Genomic DNA, 23,129 nt, shown 5'->3' with positions numbered 1-23,129 from the left:
GTTACGTTCTGGTGATTGTTATTTCACATCCACGTTCTCCTACAGCGGGCAGGCATCCAGGTGTAGCACTATTTACTAATGAAGACTCTAGTCCTCTCATCTAATTTTCCTCTCACTGTTGCCACTTTCAAAGTGGCATAGTGTCTCTGACTTCAGTGGAATTACTGCTGATTTCCTCCTGTGTGAGCGGAGAAGCAGGTCATACATGTATAAATCTGAATGAATAAGCCAGTTATAACAATTTTGTTACTTTGCTAGACTGTCTTTTCATATTCCCTTGAAGTGCAACAAATAATAGTAATAAAAAGAAACAAACAGAAAAAGAAATTCAGACAGTGAATTAAATTCTTGATTGATCCAAATCATCTAAGGGCCATTGAAAATAGCCCAGCTACAGCACTGAGAAGCTGTCAGTCTTCTAGCCTGAATTAATTTAGTTGTGTTTTAGATTTTTACCTAATTCTAATACAGAGGAGTTAAACACTCTAGCCCACTGGACTCAGACAGACAAAGCAGCTTTGAGAATGAATACTCTCCATTATCATACTATGTTTGAAAAGGTCATGAAGGGCTTCAGGAGACCCCGTCTTTTACAGTCCAGCCAGAAATCTTTTGTTGGGAAATAAAAGGTGTTTTTTCACTCATCAGAGCCAAGTACTACCCTTTTCAATATACTTGTTATAGGGGGAGAGGGGAAGGGGCAGTTTTCCTGTAAAGATCTGTTACTCCTGGAGCCATGTCAATACCAAACAGTTTCCCAGAAGTGCTGGAGAAGGTGGGCTTGACAGGGAAGCTGCCTGAGGATTCAGGGCAATGCACTTCACAAGTTGCTCAGTGGGACTTCTGTTTGCTTTCACCAGCAGCAGAGACACCCTCCCTTTTGAAAAATGAAACTCACAGAAGCAAAGGAACAGCCAGAAACCCCTAAATTTCATCCAGCTTTTTGTTGCACCTAGGACTGAATTTCTCCCATAATTTTTTTTCTTTTTTTTTTTTTTTTGAATATGCTTTCTTTTAAGGCCATGGTTTCTAGCTGGACAAGAGTGAGCTTAGAGTGAGGTAGTCTAAAGCTGCACAAAATTTGCCTGGAATTTTATCAGAGCATGAACTGAACTTGTCGGTTTCATCCAAGATTCTGTTCCAATTTCAGGTCCTTTGGCGTTTCTATTTAATTCTTTTGTAAGAAATACCCCTCTGCCTCTGCTGTATTCCAAGGCTACTATATATTCTCCTTCTGAGATGCACACATCTGTGTACCTTTGAAGAATGCTCTCTTGCTCTGCATCAGCCTTAGGAGTCATGAATGCACATGCACTTCTAACTTGGAGAAACTTACAGTGCACATGGGAAATGCAAACTGTCCTCCACATGTGTGTTACTTGGCTATTTGGGAACAAGACAGCATAAAGGAAGCACTGGGTGAAGAGATTCCCAGTGATGGTGGGCAACAAGCCTATATGTGTGCTTAATGTTGACTTAAATCATCAAGCCAAGCTGCCAAAGGAGAACAAATAAAGGCAAAAGATGAAAGAGAACAGCTGTATCATATAATATAATATTAAGGTCTGATCCTTTTCTTGCTTTTACTTGATTTATGTCACTGTGATTCATTTCTCCAGATTTCTTTTGGATGTTATCATAGACACGAGAGAAAAATCAAATATATATATCACATACTACAGCAGAGTAACATCCTTAGTTCTTGGCCACCGGAAACCATGCTCCTGACAAAGCTAGATGATCTGTACCTACGCCTAGGTAACCACTTCTAAAACTAATGGGGAATGTGTGAATCATCTGTGCTCTGGACCATCTGTAGGTCTAATTTACACATTGAGTTTGACAAGTGCATTTAGTTTTTAAAAAACAGCTTCAGTCCCAGACTTTAAGAGCCTAGAAACAAGTGCTTGAACCCATACCTTCTAATAAAATATAATTCTTTTAACCCAAGAAAACCCTGAAATTCTGCAATCTTCACTGCCCCCTAGTGAGACTTCAAAAATATATTTATACAGGAAACAGGGTCATAAAGATTGACAGTAAAGGCTTATCTTCAGAACATATGCCTACTCTGGAACGATAAGAACTAGAATTATATTCAACAGTTACAATCCCAGGTCCCCTGCACAAGGCACAATACCTGTTCATGAAGCTTAGCTGGGAAATCAAATACTTAGTTCAGTGCAATGTAGGCAAGGATGCACGCACAGAGTGAAGAGAAATACTGAGGAAATGGAGATACTGTGGAAATACTGAGGTCATTAAAAGATTTTGCTAGTGTTTTTCAATTTAATAGGACTTTTTTTTCTTTGTTATAATGGAACAAGCCTTGAGAAGTAAAAGCACTCGAAAGCCAACCACATGGCTCTTGTGATATGAACGTTTTGCGGGCGTAAAGGCACACCATGTGTGTTACCTGAGTTGTCCTTTGAGTCCGATTCAGAGTCAGAGGTCTCTGAGGATTCTGAGGTTTTCTCTGGCAGATGAGGAAGTTGTGCAATATCCATTGGAGTGTCCTTGTACTCTGGGTTACTGAAGAGGAGACAGCAAATATAAACACAATTGGATGATTTGCAGTTTCATGGTTTTTTCCCTCTTTTCATATCAAAGTTCAGGAACAAAGAACACAGATAGGAAGAATAGCAGAGCAAACACAGAAACATACATTTTCAGTTCCTCAGAGCTTCACAGCAGGGATTTTATGAAGGTTTATTTTAATACTGCTGTCAAATACTTATATTGACCAGGTACTAAAACTCGTTTGATTCTAGTGAAGTTTTAGAGCTATCAAAACATCCTTACTGAAGTGGGACACCATGGTTTGAGTGATATCTAACAGTAAAGCTACACTGTGTAATCATCCAACAACAAAATATCTTGATTTCGATCCCATTACTGTGCCTGGAAGGACAGAGAGGGTGTTTTAACTTCTCCAATCTGTTTCTCTCCCACCGGCAATGTCTATTAGAGTTATCTCTGTAACAATGTTCTCTATCAGCCTTGCCAGAGCCCTTTCAATACCTGTATTTCTCGATGTTCTTGTTTTCCACACTTTAATCAAGCAGACTGTACATAAAGTTAGTAAGAAGGTGCTCAGTTAGGGCTAGAGAAAAGGACCATTGCTCAAAAGAATGTGGCCAAAAAACAGATAAAAAAGGTTATGTATTTTTAAACACTGCACACATGCATTCACATCACCAAGAAACCAAAAGCAACCACTCTATGACAGATGCACATGTGCATGTTAAGATGCATATGTTAGGGATAAAGAACTGTCAACACACCCATTATAATCATATCTTCATCTGCTCATGTGGTGCTCACCTGTGACTTGTTAGCAATGAACATGACTGCAATGTAAAAAAGCTACACTACCAGAGAAACTGAAAAAAAACCCCACTCCTATGCTTTTTCTTGTTTGTACCTTTTAAAATGTGTTCCTTTCCCAAATCGTGAAAAGGCAGGGGAACAGACACAGCTAGACATAAGTGGCATAGGAATGTTGAAAATAAACAAAGTCTTTAGGCATTTTTGAATAGGTGAGCATTTCTATGCAGTTCAAATTCCAGCCCGGTGATAGAGCAGAAAATCTGCAGTGCTGCGTAGAACAATATGAGGCAGCACTGGGGGTGACTGACACGCTATCACGATGACAGTGTGGCCATATTCAGCCTATTACAGTGTACTGTGAAAATTCAGAGTTCACACAGTTCAGAATGAAATGCCATTTTTACGATTATCATCTTTATGGTTTTGTCCTGACAAAGTGACTTTATTCTGTTGCATCCCAGGGCAGCCCCCAAATTTGCCCCCTCCAAGCAAAAGATGTTTGAGGGCTTTCACACTGTGAATAACAAGTTGCTAGAACAAGAACAGCATTAATCCTCCCTGTCACTATAATTAGTCTATCCTTTTACAGACAGCTGAATCATACTTTCTAATGCATGGAAATGTATACAGACCAGTACTCCTGCTAAGAGTAGACCTAATTATGTCTTGATCTGTCATTAAAACATTATTTGGACATTTGGATCTTTTGTGGATTCCAGTACTAGGAGAAATCTAAATTAAAAATACAAATTCAGTGGAGGAGTTAATCTTTCTGTAACAGACCAGTGCGGTGAATGCAGCAGAAAAATCAAGTTCTGGGAGGAGCTTGGGGAAGACCACACTGCTTTTCTTTTTTTCTTAGGACTATGCTGCTGGTAGAGAAAATAATTTTGTGGGATGTTTGTGGACTAGGTTCACCTATTGTCTAGAAAGCAGCAAAGGGGACAGAGGCAACTGTTCATAATTCTTATGGACCACTTTTCCAGCTAGAATATGAGCTTTTTGAGGCCCTGTTAGGGCTAAGGCAGTGAAACTATACTTCCAGTTCAGAATTGGCATGCCTAAGCTGACCCCGTGAAATGCTGCATTCTGCCTCACCCTTGCAAAAATATGCTACTTTTTGTCAAAAAGTAGCAGGATAGGGATGTATTTGGAAATGCCTCTGCTCAGTCATAGCAGGACAGGAACATGCAAGCCCCAATGAATGTTCCCTTGCTGTGGAAGGTTTCCCCACGGTATCCCTCAATGCTCTCCTGCCAGGGGTTGCTTCCTTGTCTTCCCCAAAAGGGGAATCAAAACTATTTCAACACGCAAGTTTAGGCAGGCACAGCCTCTTCAGGGCTTGCTGGACTTGGCGTAATAAGCCACAATCTGACCCCTAGACATCACTGAACTCTCATGGCATCAAAGGGAATGTAACAAACCATGACAAGCAACTTAAAAGGAGAACAGGCCAGAAAATGACAACTGCATTTCATGACAATCTCAAGGTTTCAAATTTTATTTGTTTGTTTGTTCTGCTCTGGAATGAAACAGAAAATCCCCCAATCTTATTGAACATCTTCACAAAACAGAATGCGTTGAAAGGTATTTTCAGATGAGAAAGGTCAGGTTTATAATTCACTGTATCTCAGTGACTGTTGATCTTCCCCTGAGCTCAGAAATCAGTCCTTTAAAAATACCTGGGCTTTGGTAGAACAGAATTTCTCAGGGAAAATACTTTAATTCAAGTTATTATTACTATTTCTGTTTAAAATAGTTTTAATTGCTACTTTTATTTTTAAATCCTATTTTGCATTTTTCAGTGTGAATACTGTCTGATGGTTACAGGAGCAACACATTAGTTCAAGGCTTTTCGCTTGAGAAAATTCCTCTTTCTGTAGTGAACTGGCAAATACCTTTCAGAGATGCATTTTTGTAGCATTCCAGAAGTTTGCTTCCATGCATTTTCAATAACCAAATAAATCAGTGCCCAACACTTCACGCCAAATTTTATAACACAACCACTGAAAGTTGGTGTGGGTCACTTTTATCTTCGAGCTCAGGTTGAGTAGATTGCAGGTCAGCGGAGGCATGCAATAAAATGGTGGGGGGTTTATTTGAAGACTGAGGCAGTATAATAATTCAAGAATATTCTAGCATACTGAGACATGACAGATGTCTCGATAAATATAACCAAATGGCACTGTTTTTGAGGTGGACCATATAAAAAGTTCTTCTCCGTAACTTTCTCCAGTAGGCAATAATTTTTTTCCTAAAACTCTCACCAACAGAGACAAGCAACAGAGACAGCAGTTCATATGAGAGAAGTGACTTGAAGACCTACCTAAGAAGGTAATTGACCCAGATGATATTCTTCTCACTTGCATTCTTGGCGTTGACGGCTATGGTTGCACTAGACTGTATCCAGATGTAACCTCCATTCTTCTGCATCCAGCGGTAATACTTTGTTACACATTGACCCTTATTCAGCACTGGCAAAAAAATACAAACACAAACAGAAGCAAGATATAGTGCATGCTAGAACTCTGGTAAAATGATCTTCATTGTACAACATGCCACAAGTATGAGCAGAGGATACTTGGCTTCCTTCAGGTAATGCAGCATGCGAGCGCGACGACAAACAGGACCTGAAGTTCAGTGTAACTAGTTGTACATTTTACAAGTTTTTAGAGTATAAGTTTAATCTGTTTTTAGAAACTCTAGGCAAAGAAAAAAGTAAAAAGAACTACAAATCTCTTTGGTTCACAGAATTCTTATTGCTGTGTGGACATTTTCAATGCACTCAATGTCGAACTGTAAAAAAAGAAAAGTAAAAAAAAAAGAGGCAAATTTATATGTGATTTATTCATAGCTCCTAGGTAGACCTCTTTGAGATTCTGGATATTTGAAAGGTTTGGGAAGATACTCTACCCCTGCTGCTTTGATCATTTCTCCATATTGCAGGCAATATCAACCACTGAACTTATACATCTGTTTCTTTGATCTTGTCAAACAGAATTTACAGTTCTCAGATGAACGGAATTTCCACTGGTCAGTGGGGGGGAAAGTCTTGGGAGAATTTACTTTCTACCAGAGCAAAGTAAATCCACCAAAAGACTGACAAAGAGGCCTAAGGGAGGCACAGAATGGCTTGGTTAGAGCCAAAGAGTGACAACTCTCCCCGATGTTTTAAATATGCTAGGAAACATAGAAACAAGTAAAAGCAATCAGTAACGTGAAACGGTGTTATTAAATGCTCACAGCAAGAAAGCTTAAATATACAGATGTTTGAAGTAATACTTTAGCAAAAATTTTGCCAAGTTGAAATGGATTTGGTTTGCATCTGATGCTTCAGTGTCAGGAGGAGGGGATGAAATTCAAATCTTTCAGTGGAAGGGAGCAGCATGGTTTTAAAGAAAGGCTGAACTATACAAAATCTGGGTACTATTGTTACTGGAGCACTTAGTCTCCTCTGCATTGCTCACCAATCCCATAAAGCTTTGTGCACTAGAGGGCAGTGTGCATTCATATACACCTTCTGCTTTTGTCATGTCCTTGTCTCCGTCTGCTAAAATGAAAAACCTCTAACTGCTGTAATAAATTTGGCTAAATTAGCTGCTAAATGGTTATCTCAAGTAATATGTATTTGCATTAATCATCTTGCTCTAAACCAGAACAAGCCAGAGTCCTAAAGACGTAGTAAATTCATATTGTCCATTTAATTACGGCTAATAAGTGCTTCATATACAATAGTTTCATGAAGTACATTTTGATTTTTTTTTGTAGAGGGAAAAGAAAAAAGTCACTTTGGAAAAGAATAAGTATTTAACGCAGCTAAAGTTCTTACCATAAATGTGACAAACGACAGTTTGGAGCTTTCAAGTTAACCAAATGTCTACACCCCTAATTATACATATGAATGTATCTATATCTAAATCCATGTACAACAGATATCTACAGAAAAAGATATTTACAAAAGCAGCCACAAAAACACAGACGGTTTCTCACCTTGGAGGGAGCCCCAATCCCCACACCAGTTTTCAACTACTGAATAAAAAAATCCATGTAAAAAAGTGCAATATAAAGTGAATGTAAACTGCAAGTTAGGTTCAGCTGTACTATAGACAAATACTTGTGATCTGGGTCCTGTTGTTTTTTTCAGCAACCTCTAGTTCACTAGGTTTGCTTCTAGCAGAGATCCATAAGTTTCCCTTAATTTTTACTTTTGTATTCCAAGCTCTAAATATTCTGCTATGATAATTCATTGGCTTCAAAACTACATTATACAGCAGAATAAAGATAAAATATGAACAACCGACTACCCAGCATTTCTGTCAAACCAATGTTGTATACCACTTTAGAAAACAATATCAGTTATGAAGAATAAGGGAAGAAAAGTACTGTTGTAAGTTTAGATTATGGTAGACTTTTCCATTTCAGTAAAATAGGACATTCAAAATACTCTGCTTCCAGCTGACAGTAAAACTGATATGCCTGGAAGTCTGGAGTGATATTGGCTCCTTTCTGGAAACCTGAACACCCACAGGTTCGTGCAGAAACTAGTAAAATCTATCTGCACTTGTATCTACTTATTATACTGTCATCTTCTTTATAACAGTTTTTATCTGAGGAGTTTACCATGCTACACAAGTACCAAAGGGTGAATCCTTACAACTGCCCAAAGGCACATTTGAAAGTCCAGGTACCAGGTGAGTCACTAGCCAGTGACTGAAGAGCACGCTGCAATTCTGCACAGTGATAGCTATGATGACCCAGATCCTCCAGCTTTTTCAGTCCATTTCATCCTAGACAGTCCTTTCTCCTTCAGTACCTTTTATATTGGTTGTTGCACCACTGGAAAAGTCTATGTCATGAGCTAAACAGAGCATTCATTTCAGAACTATGGAAAAAAGGGGGAAATTAAAACCTTTTAAGTTATTTCTGAAGGAAAAGATGCTTCCTTTTTCAAGGAAGAGAATTCAGTGCATCAGAGTAGCACACAAACCATCTACAGTCAGAGTTCCAGCTCCCAAATTACTATACATCTAAAGAATATTTGAAATAGTGTCTTGAAAATGAGGTTTCCATGAAGTTCATCTACCTGCAAATTCCCACTCTCTATTTGGCCAGCTCAGATATACTACCACATACACAGGATTTTCCTTCCTGCATCTGTCTAAAGCACATTTCGTATGAGAGATTTGTGGACCATGCTCTGAAGGAAGTCCCACGATTCAATATAAAAATTCTCTCTGTAAAGAGATTCTCCAGCAGACCAGCTGTGCTGTGCTGCTAAATCTGGTTCTAACATCCTTTGAGAGTGAACTAGGCACCCCAAGCCAGTTCTGAAAGCTCATACTATAGCTTGGGAAGAAATTTTTCAATGTGATGAAAAAGAAAGAATGAAAAAAACCTGAAATGTTTTCTGATTTACAGGATTTTTTAACTGTTGGCATTGCCAAGCTGAAACTTAGAAATTAGATGAGAATTTTGAGAATTCCCTAAATTGGTAGATCCTAAACTTGACTAAAATTTGCTGAAATGTTACCTAGTTACTCAACTTGAATTCAGTGGTTAGCATGCAAGAAATGCACAGTATGTCATGCTAAGAACTAAAAAAAAAAATCTCACTTATTTCTCAAAGTATGAATATATTGCTATGTACACAGTTCCCAACAGAGGGATTTCAGTTTTCCTTGGTAGCTTTGCGCACAGCAATATTCTTGTAGCAGTGGAGTGAAGGAGGGGGGAGAAGAAGAAACAGTCAGTGTTCTTTGCAGGAACCTATTTCTTTTGGAAAATCAAAATAAATCAGTACAAGTTTGTCTTCAGAAATATGGTTACAAAAAGAAAAAGAACATAGTTTCTTCCTGTAAGGCTGTTCTGAGAAATCAAAGCCAAAGCTTCTAAATAGTGAGTTGTGTTTTAAAAGAAGGAAGTAGCTTAATTCAGTTTGAAGAGGAGATGAAGAAATTGTGTATCAAAAGCAGTCTTTTAGCGAAGTCTCATACAAAAGGACATTTTACTCATGTGCATATGCATTTAAAAGCTACACTATATTGCGTATTCAGGTAAGTATTGAGTAAATAGGAAATGATGAGATCATCTTACATATTCACACAGCTTCACAAAGAGGCTCTTTATAATTGGTGAAAATATTGAGGTTACATCTGCCGTGCTATTCACCCTTCTCCTTGAAATACCTTTATCAATGACTGGATGGTATTGATACTGAATTCCCCTTGTGATAAACTTATAAGAATATTTTTAATTTACTGCACGAGGATGAAAATGCCATACTTAATACCATAGTCAGATACTTAGCTGCAGCCACAAGTACTCTTTCTACATTCACAAAACTGGCAGATGAAACATGAAAAGGAATACTGACTCTTTAATCTCCACTTCTCCACCTAAGGCCCAAGGCAAGCTGACAGGGTAACTTCATTCTGGAAACAGAGGGGTTTTTATTTTTTTAATTCTGGATTACTTTTTCTTCTGCTTTTGAAAACTGTGGGCTATAGGGGAATGAACCTGCCACAGACTTAAAACAAGAACAAGTTTCTTCATCTGAAAAGTTACAGTCCTTGATGCTTACAGGAAGGTCATTTTCAAAACCCACAGGAATAATAGCATCACAGCCAGAAAGAGTGCACTAAGTGCCTTATTTGCTTGTAACAGAGACAGTTTTTCATTTATAACAGCTCCGAGGATCAAGTGAGCCTTTGATGTTGTAAGGACTTTTCTATAGATTTTGCAATTAGTGAGTTAGATGTTTTAAATAGTAGGTACCCACAAATTGGATTTTAGCAATGAAAAAAAAGTACTGGGCAATATTTAGCAATGTTAAATGATGTTTGTTACTTAAACAGAACTAGGAGCTAGATGGTAGGAGACTTGTTGGCATTCGGTGAACAAACGTGTGTCACCTATATAATTCTCCACAAGCACTTCGAGTTTGGATCTAGCACGCAGGGTGGGTTGAGGAGGAGCCAGGACAGTGTGCAAAAGTGTTCTCTACCCACCAGGCCAGAAGCGTGGCCACCACAGCAGATTGCTTGGGGAAGAATGCCACCTTCCCATCACAAAAGTTGCCGTGGGTCTTGTTGCTCTACCTCCCCTCACTGCAGAGAGTTTCTTACCAGCCCTGTGTGACTTGGTGTATCTCTACAGAGTTCTCTTAAGAAAAGTAGGAAGATGATAACTGTTTAGAAAGATATTGTTTCTGTGAGGCTTTAGAAAGTCCCATTGTACTCATACCATATGACAGGAGAAAGCCCTGAGTGCTGGACAGAGAACATCTTTTTTAGGTTTGGGTAGAATGCAGTGTATTATGTCAATAACACTGACTGAGACTTGGCTGCTACCATGATATGAATATTAGACAATAATAATTGCTGGCGTCTCAAAATAAAGTCACCTTTTCCAAAGTCAAGCAGGAACCAGCAGGTCAGATTAATGAAAGAAAACCATACCGCACTGGTATCCAAACTGCCATCTACCTTCTTCATTCACCTGGGATAATCCTTTTAAGCATCTACAGTTACTCTAAAAATGCAATTGATTCATTGCTTACTTCTGCAATATGGAATACTGTTTAATCTTCCAGTATAGGGATGTTATATACATAAATATCTGACAAATTACACAAAAATAAATATCAACAAACTTGTAGGAAAAAAAGAAAAAGCCTTGATCAACCATTTAGAAAAATTAGAAAGCTTAAGAATCTTTATAAACTAAGCAATATTTTCCCTCCCTCACTTTGCAGAAAAGCAAATGTTAAAAGTGGTCTGAGTCAAACTGAAAAAAAATGTAGATTCATGTTAGGATCAAAGTTTGCAGCTCAAGGTCATCACTTGCAAAATACTGTGAGAAAAGTCTTGCATGCTACATGTCCAGCTAGGGAAGAAAAGTAATTTTAAATAGTGAAAAGAGTTTGGAAAAACATTAATAGATTTTGTAACCTGTCCTAATCCCAAGACAGTGGTGCTACAGCCCTCTGAAAATTCCTCACCACTGCTAGAGATTCTGCCTTCATTTGATTCCAAATTATCTCAGGACCAGGAATATGTTTTGCTTAAAATCAACCCTATGTTATCGGTTTACATGATGTCAGTTCACAGCAGCAGTTACCAATTTATTAAAAGCCAGGGAAAAAACCAAACAAAATTATTTCCCAGGACTAAGCACAGATCATCATTGCCTACTTGAACAACAGAGACACTTTTCTTCCCCTCTCCCTTTCATGGTAGTTATACCAATTGTCCATGGTTTATAATTTAAAATTACAGATTTATAATTATGCTTAATGATAACTATTAACAAGAATAGATAATGCTAGGTAGGATGTCTATTTTAAAACATTACGTAAGTATTGCTCAAATGTAACGACAGCATTATAATACATAATTCAGTGTATCACTAGACGCACTCTTCCATGGACGCTTACAGCATGCATATTAGAAAACTTTTCTGTTGTTCCTATAGATAAAAATTATGTAAATAAACTAACTAAATAAGTTTGTTTAATGATAAACTGGACTGAAAAATTAACTAGGTTTGTCTACCTAGCATTCTCTAGATTTTCTTCTCTCTTTCTTAACTTTTCTTTTCCCTCATGGTTTGTCTGTCTCCCCATGACTTTTAAAACTTCAACCCTGCCGCATAGTCATTTCCTTCTCCTAATACCGAAATGGTCATTTAGAAACCCAAGCCTGCTTTGAACACCAATTCAGACAGAACTTCCATTATCATTAATGGACTCTCTCTGTTCAAACTGGAGGGGAAAATGAAATCCCAGATCCAAAGTTTGCCCTCGGCTACTAAAACACAACATCAGAGAAGAAATTTGGCCCTGCTTCCTCAAGAAACTTAAATCTGTCCTCCATCTCTCCACTAATATTAATATCTATCACATGACGACCTATGTAAGATTAATGACTTTAGAACATAACCCTTTCCATGCCAAATGTATCAGCAGACTATGCACAACTATCTCTTCTGCAAACAGGAAAAGAGATAGAAGTTTCACAGAAGGAGATTGGCAGCAATATTAATTTTCTTTTTGAATTTCATTGGTTAAAGATGGTCTGTTTCAAGGGACAGGATCCCATTAAACATGCTTTCATTTCTGGGAGAAGTGTCCCTGTTTGGATACTTGGACTGAGTGAAATGAGTGGTTTTCTCAGCCTAATCTCTAGAGGAAAGGGATCCACAGCATGGTGTCATGGTGACATGGCACAACTGAATGTTCAAACACCCTTCTAACCACTGTAAAGATTCATCAGCATCTCACATTTGTCAGTAAACTACATTAGACATTTTAAAAGCATATTGTCCCTTTATACCAGATGACTTGAAAAAATAAAAGGAAAGAAAACAAAACTTTCCACCTTTCTCCACAAGCCTTAAAAAGATAGCTTAGAACTAACTAAAAAAAAAAAAAATCCCTTGTAAATAAAAATTAAAAGCAGTTCTGAATACGTAAGCCTCTTGTGATCTCAGGAACAACAGCTAGCAATCTGTGGACATTGGGTACAAAGGCTTCAGACGTTTGCCAGGGCACTCCCAAAAGCCCGCAGCGCTGAAGTCCTGGACAAGAGCCCACCCACTTTATAAGTTATCAGACATCAAAACCAACATTGATCCACCACTGGCCACATCACTCATGGATGGCAAAGCCACAAGTGATTTATGCAGGTTCTTCCAAACAACTGTTAATAAGACCTATTGCCACACTGTCACATATCTGATATATGCTACATATTTTACTGATACTATTTTCATATCCTTCTGGCTTTGAAAACTGTCTCCCTCAAAGACACAAGGCCAACTGTCCAGAACTTTGATCAATAAAAAGAAGAGGAAAAAAAACCAGTAGAAATAATGTGTTCTAAAACTCTGGAAAGATCTGCAACAGTTTCTTCATACCTTCACATAGTAACGTTTCAGGATGGAGTATTTCACAGCCTAGCAAACTACAAACAAAATTCTGTTCTGTCCTTGGATTTTCAATGGAGAAACACTGTTTCTGATTTAGATTACAAAATGGTGAACACTTTTGGTCTCAGCAATCTTCGAGTGAACCTCAGCAATGAGGGTAAAAAGATATGTGGCTGAAGTACTTTTTCCCTTACTTTAAAACGACGTACATTTACATTATGTAGCAAAAGTCACCACAGAAATAGTTTAGTAGACAGAGTGAAGGTGAAGCTGCTGGAGGTGCACAGTAAAACCTTTTATTCCCATGGCTTTGCAATTTATCATGTGCTTCTGCAATCTATCACAAGAATAATATCAAAGTAGAAATTCATCTTTGGGGTTGGAAATTTTGAGCACAAAGAGACTTTAAAAAAAATAAAGAAAATGATTAAGGGGGTAACCAGAGGTTCCCAGCAGAAGTCAGAACTCAGCGTTCGCTCTATAGCCCCTTAACGCAGTAGCTGTACTTATATAGCTGGTACTACATTCATTTTACTATAAAAATGGAGAAGAGTTTAGGTGTAAATTTCAGCTGACTATGAGCTATGGAAGGCTTGCAATGGAGAGCCTACAAACTGAAATAGGAATGTACTAACCAGTATTGCATTAGATTAAATTTGAAAATGAAATAGCATCAGGAATTAAGTTAAAGAGTTATTAATGGAAACTATATCTGAGCCATCTTGTAAAATAACTGTATATTGCTAAGCTACAGAAGGCAAAATTCTGCAATTAGGTTCAGCAGCTAATGGTTTAAATAGCTTAAAGGTTTAGCTTTGTAGAGTTTTCTGGTTTGTTTACTATTGAAAAGACCTGATGCTTCTGGTAAACTCTCTCATATAATTTACATACATAAAACCTCTGTCCAATAGCACACAATTTGCACATGAAAAATTTAGCCACAAAAATATCATGAAGATTAGAAATTTATTGGGATTTAAAATAAAATCTGAATATTTATATGGATAATTAGAATGCCGAATATTACAACCGTAACAACTGTCATCTACAAACAGAAATGTAAGAGGTGGTATACATTCTCGTCTCTCAAGGAATGAACCAACCAAGAATTAGTAGTGTATTATGGACAAAATGAGGGTGCAAGGCATACATAATTGCATATTGCAGAGTGTTTTCCCCCTTCTTCTAAAGTAACCAGCTTTGGTCAGAAAGCAGACAAAGAATTTAAGCTAGACGGACCAGCGCCTCTCATAACCCAAAGAAGCACTTGCAGAAGCAAACACAAGATCTCCAGTATTTTGGAGCATGGCTAAAAGACATGAAACATACACACTCTTAGTTAGGTGCACATCTCTTGAGATTCATTAGGTCTGAAAAGCAAACACCAGGCATGGGCTAAAACCGAAGTCATGCTCCTTTTCTTCCTGGTATGAATAAAGAAACCTGCTTTCTTTATACACTTCTGTTTCTTCTAGTTTCTTATCTCGTGTTCCCTCATCTTGATCTATCATGACTATCTCCAGTCAAAAGGACATAAGGATGTCAGTCTCCAACGGAGAAATCTTTGTTGGCCCATATTATGGGCAGAGAGGAAGATTGTGCAGGTGGTCAGGCCAACGCTGCTGCAATACTTTGAAAACAAGATACACTAGATTGTCATCAGGATGCCAAGCGGGCTTGGTTTAAGAATTAGCTAAACACCAGACATTCTATCAGCCTAATTTAGAATCAATCTTGCTTTTTAGTGATGATAATAAACTTGTACAAACATGAGATTCATTTGTATATTTTTGCATTTTATTTCAGTCCCAGAATGCAAAACCTGACGTTGGAATCAGTTTGATTTTTTTGGTGATTGAAGATATTAAACACTACAAGAGCATTGAAATTTCGATCTGATTAGGATAAAAATTCCTCAGGATCAAAACACTTCTTTTTTCCCCCTACAGTTTTACTAATTGTGTGCTACTTGACATTGCAGAGTTATTCCACAGCATGATAGCAAAATATGTGAAGTGTATTTTACTGTTAGAAATTATCAACTCATTCTATTTGTTTTTCATGTGTTTGAGGTTATTAAGAGAATAAAAAAAATTATAACTGATGTGCATAAGTTAAAAGGGTTAGTTCAACTACAGCTGGTAGGCTAAACCACCAAGCAATATTTTGTATAGCAACAGAATTTTTCTACTGAACATACATAAAAGAAATCATGAATATATAACTGATTAAAAAGCAGATGGAAAGGGTAATATTCCTTGAAAAATAGGGGAGCCATGAAAAAGGTGAATGTGAAATAGTTTATTTTCAGAAAAACTGGATTATTCTAACCACTGGAAACCAGATAGAGTAGATCAGAGGGAGTGCTACCAAACACACTCATCAGAGACCTTTGCTTTATGGGAAATGAACTGCCCTGGCTCACTGTTCCTGAGGAATTGTATTTCTTATAGCTGTAAATCAAATCCCGAAGAAACAGGATGATATTTTCTAAGCAATAGCTGAGGACAACAAGTAGCTTTTTTGTCAGTGTCACATTTCTGAATTTAGACCTCAATTAGGTTTCCAAAATGAAAGGGCATGTATTATATACCAATATATACTTTTGACAGTGTTCTTACAAGCAGTATATTAATTTTCAAATGGTGGCACATTGTTCTATATTTGCCCAAAAGTATATTCATGGTTGCCTTCAGAGGTCTTGACTTTTATCCCTCCTTGCTGCTTTCTTAATGACCTTCATTGAACAAGAGCATGAAGTACTTGAAGTTCAATGAAGATCATTATTCTTTTTCAATTACACAGAAGATGTATACTCCTACAGCACATGACATCCATTCATTCTTAGCAAGAAATGTACTTTTTAAATCAAAAACGGATGTTATAGACCTCTTTATGATAACAGCATCAACCAAAGGGAAGCACATACGCACAGTATCATACTCCAGAGAGCAGCAAGCGTCAATTGCCCTTGCTGAGCTCTACAGACAGTGCTAAGACCTGATGCAACAGTAATTTGATTAATCTGCTTGATTACTGATGTTGATTTAATGTAAAACGTATCCTACTAGCTTTAACATCAGGGTTGTTTTCTTGTCACTAGAACAAGGGCAGTTCTGCTCATGCAGAGACTCAGGGCTTGGTGAAAGTGTATGAACTGCTCTATGCTTGACATGCAGTTCAGCCCTGCAATGTTTCTACGGAGAGGTAAGTAAAAAGAGAGGATACCATTCTTACAAGTGTTAAAGGTGAACTGGGGGCATGAGGGGTCTTTCTAAGGTGTTAGTTCTAGATGCATAACTATGAAATGTAAAACGTTCAACTCTTTCATACCACATATCCTAATGAAGAGCTCTGTTACACAAAGCTAGGATTAGGGACTGTATCTTGCCATTTTTGAGTGCTCAAATTCAAACACCAGTTGTTGCAGCTTAACCAGTTGCTGTGTGTCAGCTGAGGCAACAGCTAAGCCATGATGCCGGATGGTGTGCAGGCTGCTAGAGAACTTTTTAACTATAATCTCTGTGAGAGAGACTTGATTTATGATGTGATATCTGTGAGGATTCTACCAGCAATTTATTCAACAAACACAGCGAAAATGAACAAATGAGAAGTTTCCCAAACTTCTGAAACCACGAAACATTATAAAATGTGAAACAGATTAATAAGGTAGAATTGTAACACCAAAAAATTGGCTGGGAGATTTGTGAAAAAGCATGATCATTGAAAACTTGAATGAAACAAGATAGAAACAATATCCCGAAACTTTTTATTTCTGTTTGAAAATAAATGATGCTTCAGTAACTTGCGGGATCACTACCATGTATTATTGTATTGGAATAAATGCAGGCATATGTAGAGTATGAATGCTGGTTTAATAATCCACAAGGGCATCAAACTATGACTAACATAAATCTTTAAGTAGAAATCTTGACCCCACTGAACCTAATGGAATTTCTGCTATTTACTTCACTGGGGGCAGAATTTTAGTCCATATAAATTTGCTTTTATAGGGCATAATCCCATGTCCATTGAAGCCAATGAAAGCTTTTCCATTGACTGTCACTGACCTTTCATTAGGGCAGCTGTTCTCTTACAAAAGACTCTTGTCACTGCTATAGTCCTGCAGACCTTCTTCACCATTATACTTGTTATGGTCACATTCCTGAAACTGCTTTTGTCTCCTTTTATCTGAGATAGCGTTAACAAGGCCTGTTTTTCAAAGTTTCTAATGGGCTGCTATGATCTGAAGCCATCAACAGCCCTCTTGATTTTTTCTGTGTGATTTTGTGCAACATTTTCTTCTTTGCTTGTTTTTCTCTTTGATGTCTTTGAATAACCTGGATGAGAAGGCAGGATGTACTGGTCTTACTTTTCCCATTTCTTTCTGATATGTTGTCAGTGAATAGGCATAGTAGCAGTTTTATTTGTAATTCTTTTTACCCTTAGATCTATCACTTCAATTTGGGATCCTTCTTGTTTTAATCTTTAAAAATTATTTTCTCTCCTGTAAAAATCAATCAAGATTTTTAGCTGCATTCTCCAGTCCTCCAAACACAAACTTTTCAGTTTGCTGCTTTCTCAAGTCCTGCTTCTACTTTTCAACAAGGCTTTCTAACCTTTACTTTAGGTTCCAGCTCCTCTTAAAAATATTGCATAATATTGTTTTTTTTTAAATTGTAATCTCAAGCAATTATTTCCTATGTTGCACTGGTAAATCCCCTGCATTGTATATTTTGAGGAACTGAAGTTCTGCTGGGTTTTACCTTTTACAGCAGTGTCTGCAAGTTCCTGAATTTTAGCTTTGATTTTATTTTAACTAAACCAGGAGGATTCTCTCTTTCCAGCTTGTTTTGAACTTGATTTTCTAGGACAGACAAGTTGCTATGAAGTGTTTTGGGATTTTGTGATTTTTTTTCTCTTGGTTTTTCTACAAAGTTTTTTTCCAAATGCTAGAAAAGTCGAGCATCTTTCTGGGCAAATATGTGAACCACTTCAGCTTCTGCAGGAATTCTAATGGACAAGTATACTTTCTGAGCTATTCCCAAGCCTAATTTAAACTTGAAGATCTTTCAACCAGAGCATGAGTTTGAACAACGTGAAAAGACCTGTACCTGAGATGGACTAATTCCCTGCAATGGTACAGGCTGGAGACCAACTGGGTGGGTTGTTGCTTTGTGGACAAGGACCTGGTGGTCAGTGGACAGTATGCTAAGCATGAATTATCAGTGTGCTCTATGGTCTGTGCTAAAAAGCATATAGGCAGTAGATCACAGAAAGTCATTATTCCCCTTCACTTATCACTCTTCAGGTTGCATCTGGAATCTGACTTCAGGCTTCCAGCACAGGAAATGTATTGATAAACTTCAGTGAGCTTAGCGGAGGTCTGTCAACATGGTCAGGAGCTGGAGTACTTCTGTGAGGAGAAGCTGTGGGACCAGGCTTGCTCTGCCTGAAGAAGACGTGGCTTCAGGTGGACCTAACAGCGCACCTGCGAGGAGGTTATTGCAAAGATGGAGCCAGAGCTGCACAGTCAAAACAGAAAAATTCCAACAGGATAGAAGGGAAAAAACATCACTGTGAGGATAATTAAGCCTTATTGAGGATAATTGGATCAGGCCACTCAGAGAAGTTGTGGAAAGTCTGACCTTAAAGATTTTCAAGATCAACTAGAGAAAGTGCTCAACAATTTGCTTTGAATCAGTGTTGATCCTGTTTGGAGCATGAGGGGGGACTAGGTGATGTCTGAGTCTCTTCAACCTGAATGATTCTATGAACATCTTTTTCCTACAAGCCAAGAGACCAACTATACATAAAAGGTGTAACCAGCATCATCTATTGGAAAAAAATTAGCCTAGCAAGAATAATTACCCTATAGGCACACAGCCAAGTTTGTAACCCCACTGTGCTGGGTGCTAGTAAGAGGAGAAAGTCCCTGTGTCTATAAAGCTTGCAATCCAATCAGTTAAACTGGACACACAGTGAGAGCAGGACCACAGTAAGTTGAAGTGATTTTCTAGAAGTCATTCCTGCCTCCAGGGTCTCCTGAGTCCTAGCCCAGTGCTTATACACCGGACTATGCTGCACTCGGATTGTCTGCATAGGCCTCTAAGTTTTCTGAAGATGAATGTTTCATAAAGCATATTCTATTTCAGAGAGAAGTGGCCATTCAGAAGATTAAGGTCTTTTTCAAATGGGATGTTCATCTCTGCCAGGTGGTATGTTAAGTCTGAGTCATAAATATCTTTTATTTCTTTGGTCACATAGTGCAGTGGAAGTGCAACTTGTCATTTTTGACTTCCAGTTTCAAGAGCACCAAGTAAGTTTCTACATTTGTTCCTTCATTTCTGAGCAGCTGACATTTCTGCTGGATATTAAGCGCTCCAAATGTAATAGATGCAAAATTACTTTGTTTATAATTTGGATAGTTGATTTTACCTTTTTCCACAGAAATGTATCTAACCTGACCTACTTATGCCACATGCACTTTACCTTCTAGAAACTTTAGGGTGTACCTGAAAGCTTTACAGAGCTTGATACTGTTGTTGGCTGTCGTATATTATCATAGAAGCTGTCCCTGTTCTCCTGCTTTTCAGTTACATTTATCCTCCTATCTTCCCTTGCAGATCAAGCGAGGTACTTTCAGACTGAAGATTTATACTGCCTTCTGTTGTAGTCATATGGTTTTGTAAAAGTTAATTAAATGTGGCTGTATTTCGGTTGCTACCCTTTTGTTAGGAAATGCCAGCAGGACGTGGTGCAGGGGGAAGAGTTATTCAAATCTGGGACTCTGAATTTAAGAGGCAGTTTGCAGATAGTCTTTTATATTAAGAAAAACACACAAGTCAATCATAAACGCAGTAAGCCACTGAAACTTCCAGAGAATTATCTGGCTTCACTGCAGGCACAGATAAATTAGAGATTATGGGCCTAAGTTTCTTTTCGCACCAGGGTAAATCAGGAGCACCATCACTGAAGTCAACAGATCTCAAACAAGAAATTAGGCCCTATGGCTTTTAATAAGAGGAATACAAAGAGTTTAATTACAAGGAATAAAGCTGAAACTCCCTTCCCCCATACAGAGACAGAGGCACATGCTCTCTGGCAAGGTTTGTCTCTTGTAACATTTTTGTACTCCTTATCCTGATCAGATACTACCTGTATGCAAATAACAGGGACTTGGATGCTATAGGGATGGGGGGCCATTTACCTGTTAATACATGGAGTGGTTAAAACACTGGTAGAGCTATAGCTCAATTCTGTATTGAAAGACCTGGTAAAATCCCAAATATGCTGCAGTTTTTGACATCCACCTTATGACTCAGAAATAAAAAACAAAGAGAGGAGTTCATTTTCTGTGCTAGGGAGGGAGTTTCTCACCTAAGCAATACCTCTTTGAAGGAGTAAAACAATGCACAGCATGTGTAAATGAACAGCTGCTGGAAACTCCGGTAATACAAACATAATTTTTTATTTCCATATATGTGAACAATCTTCCATGTCTATGAAAAGACTCAAAAATAAATCACAAAAATTTATATTTGAACCACCCTCTATGAAACTCTATGACAAAAAAAACGGGTGCAAGATGAAGGCCCCAGTTGTGGAATACAAATAATAGTTCAGGAGCAATCAAGTGTTGTACCAAATTATTTTGACAAAAATGGAAGTACTTACAGTCTAAATGACTATGTCTGATGCCTTCCACATCTTCAGCATGAATGAAGTGGTAACATCTCTTTCCTACGATATCTACAGGGGTCAGATCCATGTAATCACTAATCCTACAAAGGAAAAAAAAAATACAGCCTATAATTCAAGAAGGAAAAGAATACAAGAACTATCAAATGACTCAGAAAGTGAAATCTGCTAAAAGTTTTTTCACCACTATAGCAATTTGAATGGAATATCTGTACAAACAAGACATAGCCTTAAAGAAAAGAAAAAAGATAGAAAATATTTTTTAAAGAAACCTTGAAATCACTTTATCCATTTAAATAAGTAGGAAGTTAAATTCTAGTGCATATTCTCCCTGTCGCATAACACCAAGACAATATAATTCCATGGAATTGTAAAGCATTAGCAACAATCCAAAATCCTCATTAAGAGACCAAGATGATTCAAGGTTACATAATGAAGTAAAAACATGTTATGTTTATACCAAATGATTAGAGACATATTTCATTTAAACAGATTGGTCTTCTATTGGGTATATTCATGAAAAGGCTCTTCAACCACTTCTTGGCACCAAGTCCAAACTGATATTTGAAGGGATATAATTTAAATGCTGAGACATACAGATGCCTCCGGGTGTTATCTTTTTTAGTCTAATTCATTTGGGAGCTCAGCTTTCACTCTGGGCCCTTTCAACTGGGACTTTGTTGTTTATTGCACATAGAAACTTTCAAATCTATTCTGCAGACCTTTGTGTGCACACGTCTGAGTATGTGTGTCTGCATGCTTGTGTCTGTGTGCATGTGTAAACTTCTGTCATGGAGTGTCAAGATGTCAACGTCCTTAAATGCAGTACAGAACATAACAAAACAATTGGAAAATAGCTTGCTCACACAAGCATTTAAAAGTATGCCTGTTTTCTAGAAATAGAAAAATTTTTTAGGGTTTGAAATATGCTGCGATGATTGGGGTTAAGCCCACTTTGCAATTGTAAGGTATAATTGCCATCCATTTAAGGGAGTTGTAAGAAACACCAAACATCTTAATATAAGCAGATAGCCAAAACAACTGGAGTGCGATCCTGATGGAGGCCACTGGGGAGGCTAAACCAGAAACTGAACCATGCAGGTCTAGGGGTTTCCCAGCAGGTAGAAGGGTTGAACACAGACACTGAGGCACTGACTAGCAGAGCTGTGTTTGCCTGGGTGCCTGAGGCAGGGAGAACGCATAGACCAGAAAGACTGAAGGAGATCGGAAGCGTTAGACAGCACCACAGCAGCACTGGTGGTTTGTCTCAGTTAAAACAAACATGAAAAACATCCCAGGTAAAGCAGGTAGACTCAAATTTTCTAGCAAAAATTGTCAAATCAAGTTTAGCACAAAACACAACAGCCTTCTCCCACTTTCATGACAGAGCATGTTGAAGGATGTGCACTTTCAGACAACTGGCTAGTAGTTATAGCACTTAACCAAATGTGGAATACCCATCTGGGGATACCCGTCTCATGTTTATCACAAACCACAGTTGAAAAGCACATCTCCTACTTCTCAGAGAGGACACAATTCACCAGGGTAAAGACAAGTCTCGAACGATGGCGGTGGGAATCTCTATCCCTCCTGCTGAGTTCCTCCACTTCAGTTGCACAGTGAACTATGGGCTGGGAAACAAAGGGCCTGGAATTTCTGCCCGGTGATAAGAAACTGCACCAGAAGGAAGGGAGCCTGAGATTTAAAGGTTCCTGCCCCTGGACTCTATATTGTCTTTTCATACTAAACTAAGTGTATAAACTGTCCATGGGGCAGGAACCAGAACTCAAACCTCTCCCCCTCCCATGCCTACACTCTCCTCACTGGGACACTTTGCTGTCTCTTCTCTGGTCCAAGAACTGGGTGTTTTCTATTAGGAGGTGGCTCTGCTTCAAGATCAGGGTGAAGAAATCCCACCCTGACCAGCCTAGCAGAAAGGGGCAATCTCCAGGCAGGCCGCTGCCCTGTGATGTACCCAGGCTGCGAGTGCTACAATTCACTCAGCTGTATTTTGTTCCTCTGCAGCAGCATGTTTGTGTAAAGTCTTCACAGATAAAAATAATAGAATCATAGAATGTCCTGAGTTGGAAGGAACCCACAAGGATCATGACGTCCAACTCCTGTCCCTGCACAGGACAACCCCAAATTCACACCGTATCTCTGAGGGCGTT

At 38.3% G+C, this 23,129-nt stretch overlaps 1 protein-coding gene across 2 annotated transcripts in view; it reads right to left on the bottom strand.

Annotated features, from left to right (window-relative positions):
• The window catches only part of NPAS3 (neuronal PAS domain protein 3), a 628,153-nt gene that overhangs the window by 4,641 nt on the left and 600,383 nt on the right, over positions 1 to 23,129 (bottom strand). For both annotated transcript variants that reach the window (XM_075103333.1, XM_075103334.1), the window contains 3 exons: positions 20,935 to 21,041; positions 5,657 to 5,804; positions 2,417 to 2,532 (listed from right to left, as the gene is read on the bottom strand). In XM_075103333.1, the coding sequence (XP_074959434.1) occupies positions 2,417 to 2,532; positions 5,657 to 5,804; positions 20,935 to 21,041 (371 nt within the window). The remainder of the gene's footprint in view (positions 1 to 2,416; positions 2,533 to 5,656; positions 5,805 to 20,934; positions 21,042 to 23,129) is intronic.

The sequence above is a fragment of the Phalacrocorax aristotelis genome, chromosome 9 (genome assembly GCF_949628215.1).
Source record: "Phalacrocorax aristotelis chromosome 9, bGulAri2.1, whole genome shotgun sequence".
In the NCBI taxonomy this organism is placed as follows: domain Eukaryota; kingdom Metazoa; phylum Chordata; class Aves; order Suliformes; family Phalacrocoracidae; genus Phalacrocorax; species Phalacrocorax aristotelis.
Note: the sequence above shows the minus strand (reverse complement) of the source record. Positions and strands in the feature narration are given on the sequence as shown.